General features: G+C 36.5%; 1 protein-coding gene across 1 annotated transcript in view; it reads left to right on the forward strand.

Annotated features, from left to right (window-relative positions):
• PPARGC1A (PPARG coactivator 1 alpha) overlaps window positions 1-18,989 on the forward strand; it is a 115,638-nt gene that overhangs the window by 73,124 nt on the left and 23,525 nt on the right. Inside the window, exons 6-7 of the mRNA XM_089524724.1 lie at window positions 2,327-2,372; window positions 2,482-2,555. Of these exons, the coding sequence (XP_089380850.1) occupies window positions 2,327-2,372; window positions 2,482-2,555 (120 nt within the window). The remainder of the gene's footprint in view (window positions 1-2,326; window positions 2,373-2,481; window positions 2,556-18,989) is intronic.

An 18,989-nucleotide genomic window follows, 5' to 3' on the forward strand; every position in this document is an offset into this window, starting at 1 on the left:
ACAAAACTTTCTGATTCTTTAGGCAGAATTTTGAATTCTAATTTTTATTATGAATCTGTTATGTGTGTTCTGTAGTAAGTGGTGGGATGTTTTAATTTTTTAATCTTTTGTTTAAATTATGTTTTAAGCATGTTTTTGATAACGTTGAAGCTTAATTCCTTTTTAAGTTTTGTAAATTAATGTTTCAGTAGCACCTTTTTTGGATTATTGTAAGGCATCTTGAATCCCATTTTTGGGAGAAAGACGGGATATATATTCATTCAATCAATGAATGACATTGAACATGTACTTTGTTGTATAAAATAGCATTTTATAATGTATTCCAACATTAGCCAAGTAATGGCTCTGAACTGTTTCAGACCATTTTAAGCACATTGAATATGAATACTGGTATATAAAATGGTATGAAAATGCATTTTAAGGTTCCACTAATGTGAGGCAGGGAACCTTCAGCCATACAGATGCAGGTGAACTACTATTCTCCTCATATCTCACCATTGGCCAGACTAGCTAGAGTTGATGTGAGTTATACACTTCAGCAACACAGGTTCCCCAGCTCTCCTGTCTTAGTTCAAATAGGAGGTGAACTCTGAGAATAAAGTTAAAGTCCTGAGTCCTGGTAGAAGATGGTTATCACAATTTTTCTCCGTAGTTTGATAAAACAACACAGAAGATGGCTATCACAATTGATTCCTAAGACCACCACACAGAAATAACTATGCAAAAGACTTTGACTTTTACACTTAAATGCACTGTCGCTCAAGTTGCTCATGATGTTGCTCATCAACTCTGTTGGTCAGAGTTTTAGCATGGAGATGTTAACCACAGTTAAACCATCTGCCATGCTTTCACCCCCCACTCCCTAAATAATTTGCAAGTATTTGGATCATATTTGGATGGGTCTTGGCCTCACAGAAACAACCTATTTTCCTTGCACTGTATATAAACTGCATATTGTACAAGTAAAATCAACTGAATATTCATAGAGTTCTGTTGTTTGTAGTTATATTGCTGCTGTCATATCCAAGTAAAACATGAACTGTAGTCTAAATTAAATATGAAGGGAACACATTTTCACAATGTTATCTGCATTTTGGTAGTTTGCTAGGTTCTTTGGGTCTATATTGTACAGGCACAGAAGTTGACATAAATCAGTCTACAATTAAGGATGTTTTGTTCTTAATCTGTAATACATGTGTGGTGCTGGAACGACACCTAATGGGCTAAACTATAGTTTATACTGGTATAGCTTTCAGAACTTCCTTTGCCTTTCCTTCCTGGATGTAGGCTCCATGCTGATTTCTGCAGGGAACATGGAGTACTGCAGTGGGGAAGGAGCGATTGAACTCCTCCTCTTTCTGCTGGATTCTGTTGTTCTGCCAGCAGAAGTCTGCATTGGAATCTGTCCAGTGCAAGGTGTGTAGTCGCTACTGAAAACAGATTTGCATCCCTTCTTCCTGTCTTATACAGTATTATTTAGTTATTTGATTTATAACCTGTTTTTCTCTGAAAAGGTCTCATATAAGTAGCAAGGTGTATATGAAAATGCAGGCAAATATGTCTCTCTAGGCCAAAGCACACAGCCCAGAAGGAGTGACTTCCGCCCACATTCAGGCCAAGACTGCATGGTCAGCATCCAAAGCAAGCCACTGCTGTGGTCCCAAACTGGTGCCACCAGGAGTCTACTCCTTTTTGATCTGGCCCAAAGGACTGGAGTGTGGTGCGAAAAGCGGCTTCTAGCACTTTGGGGGGCATACAACATTTGAATGCCACGTCTCCAAAGTGGCTGGAAGCCGCCTTATTTGGCCCATGAGTTTTGAGCATGTGTTAAAGGTTTCTCTGCCCCACATGTAGTAACCCATTTTGTGGATTGAGAGCTGGGAAACTGAGTGGCAATGTTGTAAAATAATGTACTTTATAAAATAAGACTTTGGGGAAATTAAAGCGTGGAGCACCTATTTTTTTTTTTTTTTTTGGAAACAACTGGGCAATTCTGTCTAGTCTAATTCAAACAATGGTGAACTATACTGGGATTTGGTTCCAGGATCCTCTATGGATACCAAAATGTATGGATGCTCATTCTATATAATGGTGTAGTAAAATGACATCCTGTATATAAAATAACAAAAATCAAGGTGTGCTTTTTGCATTTTTGTGTGTGACTATTTTCACATGATGGTTGGTTGAATCTGTTAATACTGAGCGCCAACTCTCTCTCTCTCTCTCTCTCTTTGCCTCTGTGTGTGTGTGTGTGTGTATGGATAACATTCTCTAATTTTTCTCAATATTTCACACTTGGTTTTCTGTTCCCTCTCCCTCTCTTCAGCCAAACCAATGAGTTTATCGCTTCCTTTGACGCCCGAGTCACCAAAGTAAGTATCAAGAGCTGTAAATATTTACAACAGGGAGGGGTTTTTAAATACATTTTGGCTACAGCAACTCCATTTCAGCTTGTTTTTATAAATGTGCCCTGTCTTCCAGTGATCCCAAGGGTTCCCCATTTGAGAACAAGACTATTGAACAAACTTTAAGTGTGGAACTCTCTGGAACTGCAGGTGAGAAGTATAGTTATATGTCTGTGTTTTGTGAGATTTTTTTTATTGCTAGCTTGACATTATGAAGTGCATGGTGATATGTTAATGTGGTCTCTTATGATATTCATTTTAATTTAGTTTAACTATTTTTTACGCACAAGTTCTCTAAGATGAAATTTGCTTTTAAATTATGGTTCTACTGTTACATGGCATGACCTAATGTATAAGGAGAAAAAAGGGAATGCAATTTTTTTATATGGAATAAATTAGCAGTCCCCCAAAGCCTTAGATATAACACTCTATATCTATTTTCATTGAGGTTCCTCTCATATACAACACACACCTGTCCTTTTGTCTGCATGGAATCTTATTCATTTTATTATTTTATTTATTGTATTCATTTTTGTCTCATGTTTCTCCCAATTATGGGACTCAAGGTGGCTAATACTATATTGAAATGATGCAAATTAAAAACAATGCAAAAGTATTAATAAAAGTATAAATATAAGATTTAAAAACAAATTATGAAGTTAAAATACTAAATATTAAAATATTAAAATGAATTAAAAGACTATATAGATTCTGGAACATAGGTGTACAGTAGAAGGTATATCTTGTCAGATTAATTTTTAAAATGTTGTTAATTTCCATTTAAACTAGAGGGGAAAAACTTGTCCAACCAATATTTACTAGATTTGAACAAAATCTATGATGAGTGAAGATGTTAAACTTATGTTCTTAGGACTTTTTTCCCACCTAAAAGTCAGTTTCGTCTCATTTCTCATTTGGGGGTGATGGTGGTGGTTGTTACTGGTTCCATGAAAATTGGTATGGATTTTTTTTCTAACTGAGAGACACTATTAAAATCTTGCATATTTTTTTCTGTGTACTTTTGTGTAGACGTTTTTAAACAGCTTTTCACTTGAATGAAGTATTTTTGTTTGTAATATCAAATCTGTGTTCTTTCCCCTCAAGTATACATATTTCCTCACGCCGACTAAGATGTATGCTGTTTATTTCAAACAGCATTAGAAACCTCAGATTGATATAAACTTTGATGTGTTTCATCTCAGTATTTAGGTTCATAAAGAGGAACGTTCTGTCATAAGCGGATTTGTCACCTTATCAAACATGGCTTGCCAACATTTTCTGAAAAACAAACAAATAATTGCATGCAGTTCACTCTGTGTTAAATTGTTTGTACTTCATAGTACTTCATTCTACATGCTGAACCTGTTTTTCATCTTCTCGTGCCACAAAGAAGGGGTTTTCCCCCTGTAATTTTCCATATCTTGAACCTAATATACTTATTTTTGGTAAAGGCTTAACCATTAGGTAGGTAACAGTACAAATCTAAATATAGCTATCCCAAACTAAGTCCGACTTTGTTCACTGAGGTTTACTTCCAGTTAAGCAAATGTAGAATTGCAGCCTATCAGCCCATTCCTATCCATGTTTCCTTAGATTTCTTTTCAAATTAATGTGCGTAGTTGAAAATAATCTTTCTCAAGATTGACAAACTAACAGGAAGAGTCCTGCTGTGAGGAAAATCTTCACAATGCGGGACTTATTTTGTGCAAAATTCACACGTGGTTGCTTTGTATAGAAAACACCATTTTCTGTACAAGAACCAGCATTTTCTATGCTGAAAATAATATTTAAACAATATATAGTAATTCATGCACAGAAAATGTTTTTTTCCCTACAAAGAAAAAACCTTGTGATTTGTTAGGTGTGAAATTTACATATCATTGATTTGCATAGAAAACATCATTTTCTGCACAGAAAACAGAATTTTCTATGCAGATACTAATATTACTGCATTGAAATATTATTTTCCATGCAGAAAATGCTGCTACCTGTGCAAAACACCACATGTGAATTGTTTGCAGAATATGTCACAAATTGTGAATAACCTTTGAAAACTGCATCATTTTTAAAGATTTTCTCAAAGCAGCAAGAAAATTGCTGAAATTACTTGTTGCTATCTTGGAGAAGAAACTTCGTGGAGAATTACATTCCAAGGATTTTATTTTTCATAGCCTGTTGTGGTCTCCTGGATTGTGGCAGTTACAGAAACCCATGGGAGCTTTGGGATTAGCTTTTAGTCTGTACAGATCACTGTTCTTTAGAGGAGACCATGTTGAAGCCATAGGACGATGTTGCAATTTAGTTCACTTATCAAAATTCAGTTTGTAATAGTATCCAAAGCATACTAAAATACAACAATGTAAATACCTATTTTGTTCAAATATTATACATTGTTTTTCTATAGATATAGAATCGGTCAGATGCATATACTTTGATCACTTGCTTTGCCTGTAATTTTAGATCTTAATCAAAGATCTTTAACCTATGAAAAACACAGTAACTAAATCAGCTCCAAAATCTTAGAAGGCCACTTACCTCTCAATTACAATATGAAATTCCTGTTAAAGAAATGGGTAGGGAGTGGAGAGATACATTTTTGAACTTGTTTGCAAAAATACTTTCAAAACTTTGCACAAAGCATCCAAGCACTTCTGCAAACTGTGAGTGTTGCTGTGTTCTTCCGTTGACTTTTGAAAAATATAAACATTTGCATGAGTTATTTTTTTATTAATATGCCTACCTTTCTATATGTGCGTATTTTGTTTAACAAAGGGAGAAGAGACTACTTTGGCACAGAGGTTTCTTTTGTGGCGAGATAGATGGGGTGAGGGGACTGCTCCCAATTTCACTCCGAACAGGAGGCAAAAAGCTTTGCTACAGACAGTGATTTTTGACAGGGTGTCTCAGTGAGTCAAAGATACCCTTTCTCATCAAGGGTGAAATATGTAGGAAATATGTTTTAGAGCCCTAAGCAATAGTCATCTTTTTGTACCTGCAAACATAAATTGAGAATCCTATTAGAACCACAGCTCTAGAAGAACCCATCTTTACTGTAAAGCTGTAATTGTGTAAATGAAAGATCCATTTCTTAGTATTGATTTAGATTATGTTAGAACCGATCACCTCTGTTTGAAAAATCTGTGATTGAATTTTGATTGAAAATGAATTTTTGGTCCATATAATAGATCCTGTTCACTCTCTTCTTTTTTAATTCTTCCGAAAATTCTTTGTATAGTCAAGCGTTAAGAAAAGTATTATTTTTTTCCCCCTATCCTGGAAACCATCAGCCATCTTTCCTGTTCTTTTGAAGATGCTAAATACGTAATTATTTTTATAAGCAGAAGTTGAGTAACTGGGTCTTAATGCGATTGAAAGTTGCAGACTCAGAGGTTCGGTTGTGTTGCCTGTTTTGTAGCAAAAGTGGTGCTTATTTGAGGGTTAAGATTATGCCAAGAGTTGCATATGGGAGTCAGATCCGATTAGCACAGCATTTTGCCATAAATGCAGCAGCAACATATGGCTTGCAAGGCTTAATAAACCAGCATGGAGCAAAGACCAGAAGCAGAACTTTCATCTTTTCATTACTTAGTTCACACATTCAATTGTGAGTCATCCCGTGATGAGAAATCAAGTTGTATAGGGAAACAATTAAAGGGTGGGAAGCAGCACATTTGTAAGTCCTACAGTAAACAACAGCCACATAGGCAATTCTTAGAGTTGTTTTGTATCTACCTGCAGAGAACTAGGGTTGAAGTATATGCTATAGTCACTACTAGAAGTAGTCCTTGCCCAGTCTATGAAACTAAACAAACTTTGAATAATTACTGTATGTAATTTGTCCATGTAGTAAAGATTTTTAAAGATGTAATGGACCTGTATGGGGTTATTTCCAGCAGAGATATTTGTCTTCTGTGGCCTTCCAGTGATGAATGTAATACACAGCCAGGCCTACATTTCACCTGCCCAGTGTAACTCTCCCCTCCCCTCCCTTTTAATACCAATACTCACATACTGCATAACAGTCATTGTTATAAAGTAGTAAAATATGTATTGGAGAAGCTAGTTCCCTAAACTCTACCACTTCAGGATACTTTTGAGGTGAGGTCTGACTGCTTGGAAGTTTTTCAATAGGAGAAAGAATTAAGGCTGAACCATTTTTTAAAAAAGAACTTTCAACCACATTTGTGAAGGTTTTTTTTCCCAAGTAACAGAGGATGAATTTGGTTCCTTTCTTTTTTCTTTTGGGGATAGGGTGCAGAACCTCAATAGCATTCTCCCAGTGCTTCCCAGCCACCATTTTGGTTTCTCTATGAAGCCTGTATGCATGTTATGTCATATGTTCTGTGTATACGAAAACTTGTGCACTGACTTCAGAAATGAACCAAATTGTCCCATCTAATTCCATGCCATAGGAGCAGGGCCATGAAATGTGTTGGAAAGGTGGGATTTTCTAGCACTAGAATACATTTCCCTCCTTTCAGAAAATTACCATTGAGAAAGCTAAATGGAAGCTTTCACCATGTGTAAAGAGCAGGTGTCCCCCCCCCCCATAGCAGAGCATTTATTTTTCCCAGTCATCTGTCACCCCACTCCTGCAGCATAAAATGGTATTACCTTGGCGGGGGGGGGGGGGGGAAGGATCTTTCACCACCTCTTTTCAATGTTGGTGGCACCTTACCCTCAAAGTGCTTTAAGAGGAAGGAAAACAAATGTGTTAGGTTCCAATTTAGTTGAGCAACAAAAGCCCAGCATTATTTTTGATTAATAAGAGAGTTCAGAGATGAATCCATGCAATGCCAAGCTAGAGACTGGATAGCAGTATTGCTTGGGTGGTACTTCTTCTGATGCCCTAGCTCTGTATATAACAGTTTAAATAGCAGTTGCCTTGATCTCACTACTGAACTGAAAAGAACATTAGTGAGCTTGCTTGCTCTGTCAAAGCACAAACCTATTATAATATAAATAGCAACTTCCTTGATCTTGCTCTGTTTTCTCTCACTCTCTCTTTCTCTCCATTGCTCTTCCCTTTCTAACACAAAATGGTATCCATTACATTCCTGCACAGTCAGTAATAAAAAATTTTCTCCTCAATCATATATTCTGGTTGGGTGTTGATAAAGCTGAAATTGTGCACATTTAAGTTTGCAAGATCAATTATCTATCAGTGTTTTATAACTGAATATCCATTAATGTCCCCTTTGCACAATTGAAACTTGTTTTATCTGTGGTGAGTTTTGTCCCTACCCTACCCATACATTCCATTTGAAGCTAGCTGTTCTTATCTGGTCCCCTTTAATAATCTGACAGCCATGAACAACATAACACTGCACTTCATTTTAAGATGATGGACACTGATGGTTTTATGAGTGTGTGCGGATCTTCAAGTGTGTGATGAGATAAGATGTTAGGGTGCTTTACAAGAGCATTGAGACAATTTGGCTAATGTTAATGACTAATCACGCCTTCTTTCTAAATATATCTTTTGATATATCTCTAGTAAAAAATACAAATAAAATACTTTAAAGATGGCAATGTGGATGTTAGAAGCTTGCTATTATAATGCAACAAGGGCTCAAAATTTTATTCTAGTACCTCCTGCAGTGTCTCACTATGAGACTGTATATACCAAAGGGAGTTACTTGTGACCATGGAATTATTGGACTGCAGCTCCCATCATTAATGTATTTATTTTAAATAAATAAATAAATAAATAAATAAACAAACAAACAAACTACCCTTGCTTCCAATAATGAGACTCAAGGAGGCTTACAACGTATTTAAAGCAATATTGATTACAAACTATATAGAAATTCAATAAAGGTATAAATATAAAGGTTATGTGAAACACAATTAAATATGAAGTTGAAAACATTAAAATTCACTAAAAGACTATATCGACACTATAAAACAGCACAGCACACAATTAAAACCTCAACCCAGACAGCTTCTAGAAGCCTGATGGCATAAGAATATTTTAACCTGCAGAGCAAGGATAGAGTCATCCAGGACTCCCTAGGAAGGAAGTTCTGAAGTCTGGGAGCAACTCAAGTCTGGGCCCTCTCCCTTGAATGTGGTGAGGCAGAGAGAAGAGTCTCCCCAGAAGGCTTTACTGTACAGCTATAATGGAATCATGAAGCCTCGGCCAACACTGTATAGAGCTTTATAGGTCATCATCAACATTTTGAATTGTGCCTGGAAATGGACCAGCAGCCAGTGGAGCTGTTGCAACCTAAAAGCTGTATCATTCCTATACACAGCAATTGCCTCCCACTACTGCCTATGGCAACTGGGCCTATAATCATAAAAACATAAAATCATAGAGTTGGAAGGCTCCTCATGTTAAATCATGTTAATCCTTAGTCAGTGGCATCACTATGGTTGGTGTCACTCAGTGCAGTAACTCATGATGTCACCTTCCCATTGACCTCCCCTCATACCACACCATACAGAATCCTTACTAATATTTTTTGTATAGTTACTCATAAATTGTAATTCCTGTATATGTCTGAATGTAAAGGAATTAGTTGTGACCTAAACGACTAGCAAAATTAAAATTATATGTTTAAATTACAATATCATACGCACAGACTAAATGTATTTACATGTACAGCTGGTGCTCCATGCAGGTATTTTTACCTGAATGATGAGCATGCTAGTGTTAGGGTTCATGCATAATGCTAGTGACTCTATGATGGTTTACAAATGGAGAAATGATAGAGGGCACTCTTGATCTGTAACACAACTCTGTTTAGCTTACAAACTAAAGTCGCTAAAGCTGTTTGTCATAAGAAGGCCATGAGGTGAGTTGTAATTATTACCCTTTTCAAGAATGTATCTTTTTAATAGTTTTCTTGTCAGGTTGCACTCTAGGACTTCTAAAGTTTCTGATGAAAGAACAGCAGTTGGAACTTAATTTTTTGTGTCTGAAAAATCACAGGCAATATTCCAATATATTCCTTTTCATTCCTGATTTGAATGAAGCCAAAAATGTCTAGTTGGCTGTTGAGATCTGCTTAGTCATAAATTGGGAATCTTTGCAAAAAGATCCTTGTTCTTTAATTTGCTAAAGCATGGGACAGACTTCATTCCGAAGACCAAGATAGTAGTTAAGCAACTCTAATGCCTAGTCCTGGATTAGAAGAAAAGGCAGCTGCTTAGCACAGTTCCTTCCCACATTGCTTAGTAAAAATAGGAAGCCGTGGTTCACATGGGAGGAGCCCAGAACATGGCAGCTTCGTATATCAGCATGGTCTTGCCTGAGATTATGATTACTGATCTTACAGGAATCGTTCTGACATGAGCTACGCTTTACTTAACGTTAGAAGAGAAATCTTCATGACTGTACTTATTTAGCAAAACGTTTAAGAACAAACATTGATGTTCTCTTTTGCTTTTGAAAAGCTTCACCAGCCATTTTTCAGAAATGATTGAAGCCCAAACATTTACAGTGTGGGTGTATATTTCTGAGTGTGCTCTTCCTGTACTGTTTCATGTTGGGAAAATGATTTTCTCTGTCATTGTACTATAAAGTTAAGACTGTGGGCTGGATCCAGAAGGAGCAGCCCATTGAAATAATTAAGGTTTACCTTAGATATTTCTTGAAGCTTAAGCAATGTCTTTACTATTCAGCAAGTCTCCTCCAGGGATGAGGAACTCTGGCTGGTCTGGGGGCGGGGATTTTCTGCCTTCAGGACACAGGGGTCACAAACTTGGCCAAAAATACAAAAAAGAAAAGAATGGCACCATGGAAATGACTAGAACTCTACTAATGGTTTTGAAAAATGAGTATTTTTATGTAAAAGAGTAAAGGGAAGCTGCAACCTATTTAAAAAATGAATGGTCTCTTTCAGTCCTTCAGAATCTATCATGCAGTTGTGTTTTTTGTTTATTTGGTTTTGGGCAGAAAAGAAACTGTGTCAGGACTGCAAAACATGTTTTTAATTAATTTATTCATTTTTTTAAAGGCTGCTCAACATGCTTGTGTACTCCTGGTCTACTCTGGAGTATGAATAATCTAGATCCAACCCCAAGGAACTTAATTTTCACAGAAATGTGCATATCCGTACATCCGTACTTGTCCCAAGTCAAAATCAGATAGGGTGGTAAATATTTAATTAATTAACGGGATTACTTGCTAATTAGCTTACTTGCTGTTCACCGCTATGATCTTTGGATAGCGGTATATAAATAAAACAAATTATTATTATTATTATTTATTTATTTATTTATTTATTTCAAAAAAATATATGGCCCTGCCTTCTTTAAAGAAAAAGAAAATAAGCCCAAGGTACTCAGCACACAGTCAGTGTCTGATTGAATTTGACACATTTGGATACGGATAGCCCAGTTTGATTTCTTAATACCCCAAGATAGACTCCCTCACTTTGCAGACATGCACCAATAAATGCATTTATTTATTTATTACTACATTTTTAGGCCATATTGGAACAAACTTCTAGGGGAAGTCTCTGACTTTTAAGATAACCGTTAGGAGTCAGTGAGTTTATGAATATGCACAAAATTTTGGATTTTTAGCATTCACACTGGGAATGTTTACTGTCATGAAATTACAATCATCAATTATTAGATACTTTAGAGGTGTGTGCAACCCTTCCCACCACCACGCCATCCGCAACCTGAAGTACCACTTCACATTGCATGGGTTTTGTCCCTTATCTGTCTACAAACCTGGCTTCTAAAAAAATGATATGAGCAAGGATGGGTAGTGGAAAGTTTGACCTGAGGGAATGCCGTCTGGTAAATTATTAGATATTTCCAGAGGTCTATATTTATCCTCCTCTGTACTGACAACAAGATTAAACTGACGGCTCAACAGACATGTAGTCCTTTATTATATGATGGCTATTTAATTTTATTATCCATTCCCAGCTTCTGCCGTTTTGTGTCGTATAGAAGCCCTGCTGATTCTTTTACTGAATCAGGCCATTATCTTGTGTTCAGTGCCTTAAGTGGCTTTAAATAATGTTTCCCTTGATAATCCTATTTCCAAACTCATAAGATGTAAAAGAATCTATTTATTTTTAATAACGCTGATACTTGCAGCATGCCTTCAGGAAGGTTCAACAGGCGCCTCTTTCTAGCCCACAAATACAGATCCACAAATGAGATACATTATTAGATGTTTATACATTAACACTAAAGAACTATCAGTCATGTTAAAGCCTGATATCAAAATTGCCATCAGTATAATCATACATTGTACAGGATATGACTCTTAAAGCAAACGTATGGCCATTTGTTCTAGATGGGTGCTAATATTGTGTAGTTGATGGAGTAGGCCTACACAATTCACAACTCGTCACACGTAGACCTGGCTTGCCAATACATACTGTGGTCTTCAATGTGCTTTGCAATCCCACCCAAGGTTCCCTTAACTTTGATGGATCAGGAGATGTATAGGCCTAGGTTAGAGGGTTAGTTGTAAATGTGCAAAACCCTTTTACTGGGTAAATTCTATCTATCTGGTTAAAACTGTCAGGGTAGTATATATTGACATATATATTTTGCTTGCTATGCATTTTGAGGACCTGCCTTTGGATGAATAAGCTGTATGTTTAAATTCTATTTATTTACTTAAAATGGGAAATTGTTCAAAAATTTGATGAATGGAAATAGTATTTTTAATTATGATAATAGAAGTTAGCATTCATAAAGGCCTTCATTGTTCAGAGCTCTTCATATGCATCTGCTGATGTAAAAAAAAATGCTACTTTCGGTGCCCCCAAGAACTTAGCAATAGATAGTTGAATGCTATATCTTTATCTACACACACATCACAGGCTTCTTTTGAAACCTAAATGAGATTTCTTATGTAGCATAACGAAGTTATAAGTTATAAGTCCAAGGTTTCCTTTAGAAAAATACAAGTCCAAGGCTTCCTCAGGCATGTAGAATTAGTTGTGTATCTCTTTAAATGGTGAAGGCAGTTTATACCATGTCAGGCTATTTATCCATCTAGACTAATACTGCCTAATAATAACCTGTTGAGCATCCATCTTCTGTTTACTCCTGTTTAAACTAGAAACTGGGGATTAAAATCTATCCTTATTTAATTTCAACATGTAAGAATTAAGCATTTCACCGTATTTCCTTCTGGACAATATTATGAGAGGTTTTGCACACTTTTCATTTTTATTTAACATCATTTTATTTTACATGTTGGGACTAATTTGCAAACATTGTTTTCCGTGACAAAAACAAACCAATATATTTTTTCACATAAACAAATGTTTTTGTGTAAGTGAAGTTTTCACAAAAAGGTTTGAAATGCAAAATCATCATTGTCATCATCATAAGGCTGTTTACTACTATTCAATCATAGGCATGACAGTTGACTTTGCCCCTCACCCCCGATGAGAAAATTTCTATTCTTTACATGCTTCTAGAGATGCTCCAAGTTGGACTAGAAGACATCTCTGCATGCTGTTTTCTGTCCCTTCCTTCAAGGAAGAGTCATTCCTCTGCAGTCTAGGTCAAGGTTATAGAACTGGCAGATCCTGGGATATAGATAATGCACTTACCTGATGGTCTTGAAGCCACTTCTCCATAAACACCTGAGACAGTGGGTGACTCTTTTTCAAGCCCAGAGGGTATTTTGGGAATGGCTTGATGAAAGAAGAGCTCACTGTTCCCCCAAGTTGTGGCAACCCTTTCTCCCCACAGAATGTAATTAGACTTGAAAAAACTGCCTGTGGTTTCAGGGGGATCTTTTTCATGCTATGGTATGGAAGACTGTTATGGTGCAACCCTCGGTGTGGGAAAAACATCTGCACCTCTATTCTAAATGAACAAACTGAACTAGAGCAAGTTTATTTGAGTAAACTTGTAAGACAGACCATATTGGCTGTCAATTTCATCAAACTGCCAAGGAGGGAATTTCTAAATAAATAATGAATAAATAATCTGTATTTCTGAATAATTAGAGAATAAATAATGGGTTTAGTGTTGTATGCACAGTATTCTATTTTTCTATAGACATTAGGGTGTATGTATTTTCCAGGAGCATATGTGTGGGTCAGGGGATGTTACATGTTTCAAATAGAGTTTGAAACAAATAAAACAAGTATTGAAGAATTTACAGCCATGTACAATCATCCTCTGTATCCACAGATTTTTTTATCTACAGATTCAAGCATCCACAGCTTGTAAACATTTTTAAACTATATACATTCAAAAAAGCAAACCTTAATTTTGCCATTTTATATAAGGGTTGTTATTTTACGATGCCATTGTATTTGATGGGATTTGGGCATTCACGGACTTTGCTATCAACAATGAGTTCTGGAACTAAACCCTAGCAAATACCATGGGCCACTCTATAAAGTATGCTGTTTGAATGCCAGTGATGGCACAACCATTGGGAAATCCCACTTGGGGAGCAGAAAGAATGGGAAGAGAAAGAAAGTACTGTGAAGAGCCCAGTACACTTTGTAGTGTTGCCTAAGCAAAGCCATTCCATTTATCGAACCTAATTTTATTTATTTATTATCTCATTTTGCTTTGGAAACTTTGCGTTAGGAAAAACCTAATAGCAACCAAAGAATATGTGGACCCTCTGCTGAGAAATTTGGTTAATCTTATCAAAATCAAATCATTTTTTTTTTCTTTTCAAATATTGCCAATGTTTAGCTAGATTATCAACCATGGCATTTCCTTTTATGCAGAATATGGTGGCAAATGCACTTTTCATTCTCTAGAATAGGGGTCTATGTCTACAAAACAAACTTAAAATTAATAAAGCTGGTTTTTTTAAGGAAAGTATGTACCACCTCTACAGGGTCTGCTGTGGAGAAGTATATAAGTGTGAGTGATGTAGAGGTACTTGTTTATTATAGAGCACATTTCAATGCAGTAATCATAAATATTGCTAAGGTTGTGCTCTGTTGAAATATGACCTACATACTCTTGATTGTTTGTGTTACGTGATTTGTCTGACACCCATTACATTCCGGGTAATGGCAGCCATTTGTTGCTGTGCACAGCAGGCACTTTTGACAAAGGAAAATAGGCAGCAATAAAAAAGCTATAGTCTGAATTACATTCTGCACAGTGCCGCACTGCTGAGAGTTTGTGCAAGTGTGTTAACAATGCTCTGAACTGCCTCTTGTCAGCCTTCAGCCTGTAATGGCCATCTGTCCTTACATAAATCTGTCAAAACCTGCTAAGTTCAAGAGAGAGCACGGAATATACCTTGCACTGTCAACGCGAAAATGTACACATTTGCCGAGGGAAAACCAGCCAGCGTGAAATAATCCAAAAGGGCGCAGAATGTTTTAGCACTATTGATTTAGGATCATGGCATGAGATGGAACTCAGATTACTGTGATTAGAGTAAAGGCAAAGCAGAGGCAATACTTGCCGTGAATAAATATGGACTAATTTTCTACCAAGTTTAGATTCAGGGAAAGTGGGCAGAGTCTGATAATAGAAAAAGAGGGAATAGGGAGAAAGAACCAAGTATGAATTTTCTTTCTAACTAAATGCATAATGTAAAATCCCACCCCCACCCCATGTTTACCATTGTAACACATTTACACTGTGACAAACTTGAATTTGTTCTAACAGTGCACATAACAGAAAGTCATAGTTAGCCCTAATTTTTTGTTATGCATGTATCCTTAGTATTTGTGCTTGTGATCCATCTTTGTCACCGTTTGTTCATACTTTTCAAGTGTCCATTTAAACATTTTGCTTATGTCAAGCTTAGTCTATACCTGGCGCTAAATGAGGTGGTAGAGTAGATTGTGCCATGTCTCTGTGTATGTATTACTGTGTTTAGTTTTCATATTTGCTAATTTATGCATTTCCAGCTTTGCCTCAGCTTAAAAGGCGTATGACGTAGGTGAGTTGACATTAAGTCTCTGTGCTAAGCCCTCTGTGCATCATGTTTTAAGTTCTGAGCCTTTATGTTTAAACTTTCTGCCTCTTAATCCTTAACCATATCTGCTCCTTATCTCCCCTTCCCTGCTTTTTGTGTACTTTATTTCATTCAAATTAGATTAGGGATGTAAATCATTACAGAAATGAAATTTGAATGTTTTATTCCTGCTTGGCAAAATCAAAAGGATTTTTCTGCATTTTTCAGTTATTTTTTCACATTTGGTGGGAAATTGCCAAAAAAATTACTTGCACAAAAATGTATTTGTTCAACTTCAACACATTTTCATACAACACATTGTTTTTTGTACAAAATTCTAGCTTTTGAACTACTGATTTTTTTCTTTAAAAATAATTTATCAAAGCAGATAAAACCTCCTATAATGTATTGAAATACATCATCATTTCATGTCAAGGACAAGGAGCTTTGTCAGTATATCTTACTTCTTACTATATATATGGAAAGTACACCTGAAAAGTAGGTAATATAAATTTGGCTTTATTTTTTCCTAGTGTTTCAGCTCAATAAGAATCTGCCTTGAATCTTTATTTTGGATGAAAGTAGAAACACATATATGGTGTCATTTCACCAAGTACATCCTTCCTTTAATACATCCTTCAAAGAGGAGTTTGTTTTACAGAATATTTCCTGGGTCACTGCAACTCCACTTTTTAGAATGATTTCCACTTGAACTGTTTCTATGTACTCTTCTGCACTTCATTGTCAAAACCTGAATGCTTTCCTTTTGTCATTATGACCACATTTCACCGTTCTCCCCTCCTAATCTCTGTTTGAAGTACAAAAACATAAGAGTGCTACTATACATGTAATGTGCAAGAGCGTGTTGCAGTATAATTTGTGCCTGAACAGTGCACCAGCCAGACATGCTCCCTTCCAGGATATTGCATTCTATTTCCCACCACCCCTTCAGTTTTTAATTTATAACCACTGGCATTTAATGACTACTGAGTATGCTCAGTCCCTATCCAGTTGTATTTAGGGTGTGTTGCTGGCTTAACTCTCTCACCCACAAAGATTTGATGCACTTCTGCAAACCGTGATGTCTTCTCCAGCATGCTGATACCTCTTAGTTGTTGGTCAGTTTTGGCTAAACTTCTGGTAGCATTCACTACTTGAGTTCTTTTTTAAAAAGAGTTAAGGAATTTTTCAATACATTAATTCGTGCAGGACTTGACATGCTGATTCTACTAGTGATTTCAATGAGCTGAGAATATTACTGTTGTAACGTGGCTTGCACATATCACCTATACCACGTGCTAAAGAGCCCTGTGCTTGCCTGAAGAGTCTCTTTGATTCCTAGTATTGTTGGAATTGTCTTCCCTGGTTTATGGGTTTTCTTTATTTTACAGTTTGATCACACAGTTGTACCATCTTACAGTTTGATTGTACAATTGCCAAGATGAGCACAGGGATGATCTACTACAACATAGGAAAAAAAAAATCTAAACCTGTTTTAGCCGTTGCTATTTTAGCTTTTAGTCACAGTTATGTAACATAATTTTGGGGACACACTAATTTTTAGTACAACACAAGCATGTCTAATTACTATTTTTTTCAGGTGCAAAAGTGGAAGAGTTAGGAGCAAGCATTTAGCATAATGCTTGCCCTCAGTGATCCCTATTCTTAATTATATTCTAGCCTGTACTTAAAAACAGCTAGAGATGTATAACAATAAAAGAGTTAAGGGTGTGTAACAATAAATGGTCCACTTAGTCTTTATAAATTGTAGTTGCAGTAGTTGGTTTAGGGCTTAGACTAGGTCTTCTGGACTACAACTCACAGATTCATTTATTTATATTTTTAGTGGTGCTCAAAAATGTAGTTGCTTCATGTTCTGGATTTATACAGTCAAATATTCTGCATGATTGTGTTCCATATCAGAATTCATTATACTCTGTGTACAATAAATAGCAGCATTTACATATGAACAGTATAAATAACAGCATTCTTAATCCTTCATATTTTCCTTGTAATGTTCCTTGTAATGTTCCTTGTAATGTTTCTGGTTCTGTTTACCAGACCATCTTTTATCTTTGCATGTCTAAAAGATTCGGCATATTTGTAACAAGCTTCTCCCTAACATCTACTTAGCCTTAAAATAGAGGAAATACATTGTTGTGCCTCTCCATACTTGGCAGATTGTGCCACTGGAGGCTGTTGTTGTTGTTGCATACCGTCAAGTCATTTCTGACTTATGGCAACCCTAAGGCAAACTTATAATGGGGTTTTCTTGAGAGGATATGTTGGGGCGGGGCAGGATCACATTGTCTTTTTCCATGGTTGACAAAATGTGACTTGTACACGTCTACCAAATGGGTTTCCATGGCCAAGCGGGGATTCAAACCCTGGTCTCCAGAGTTGCAGTCCAGTGCAGTCCACCACATTGGCTCTCAGGCTACTATTAGATCCAGGTGTACTTCATGCGAATGATCTCATTGCTATTCTGGCTTCCAGAAGAATGCAAGACAGTAAAACTGATTACTTCCTGCTTGTTCCTCAGAAACAGGGATGCAATTCTTCACTAATTTAGTGCCCAAGAGAAAGAACAAGTGATTTTAGCAATTTCATTCCCCTGTGAGAAAAGTCTTTAAAACTTCAGTTTTCAAAAACTAGTCATAATTTGGTACTTACTGTATGCAAAATACACACATGGTTGTTTTGCATAGAAAACACCATTTTCTGTGACAGAAACGGGATTTTCTGCATAGAAAATGCTGCTTTCTTTGCAAAAAGGAGTGCAAATTTTATGCCAAGTATCTGTGTAGATTTTGTCAGTCCAGAATTTTCAGCGGGGTTTCCCATACACAAGACACACATTTTTCTACTATGTTTCCAATTTTAAAAAAATTCTTTATATCCCTGCTTAGGAACAGGAGTTTGATCCCCTACAGTACTGGGTGGTTGTTGGGGACTAGTAGAGATTTCATATTTCCTTTATGTGGGATAAACCTTGGATGGGTAAAGTGCATTGTGAGTCTTAAGTGTTTCCTTTATAATGGAATGTTTGTAATAGCTGGGCTGTGTGTTACTGGCCATTGACATGCTACATGTTAGAACCAGGGTTTGGGCAGAACTAGTTTACCAAGCAAGGTTTGTTCTTCTTACTCCTTTTTAAAAGTCACACATCATGCCTTCCTTTGATGTGTCTTTCTGAACTAGCGACCATCAGTTTGTGTATTGTGCAGCCGAAGTAAGGAGTTAAATGCAGCACATTATTTAAGCCAGGCCTGTGCTGTGAAGCAGGAAATACAATTTCTGGATCTTTCCTGGAAGATAGTTGAGTATTCAGTGAAACATTTCCACCAATGGAAATTTCTGAATCTCCTTTAAAAACAAACAAACAAACAAACCAGAAACGCTGCTTCATTGCCCAACTCACCTCAAACTAGAAAATTTTAGTTCCCAGCAATCTGTAAAAATAAATAAATTAATATCACCTTTTACAAATCCTGAAAGGAACTCAAAAGCATTACCGACATCTACTGCACAAAACTACCAGCAGTAGGATGAAAGCTTTGACTTCTTTCGTTTAAGAGATTTCACTGTGTCTGTGTGTGATCTTTCATCTCTACAAAGAGATCTAGCATAGTGAATTAACATCATGCTGTGGGGGGAAGCCTGGTAGTTATTGATCTGACATTTGTCTCCTCTTTATTTACTTAAGC

The sequence above is a fragment of the Sceloporus occidentalis genome, unplaced genomic scaffold (assembly GCF_023333645.1).
Source record: "Sceloporus occidentalis isolate IW3139 unplaced genomic scaffold, rSceOcc1.0.p SCAF_5, whole genome shotgun sequence".
NCBI lineage: Eukaryota > Metazoa > Chordata > Lepidosauria > Squamata > Phrynosomatidae > Sceloporus > Sceloporus occidentalis.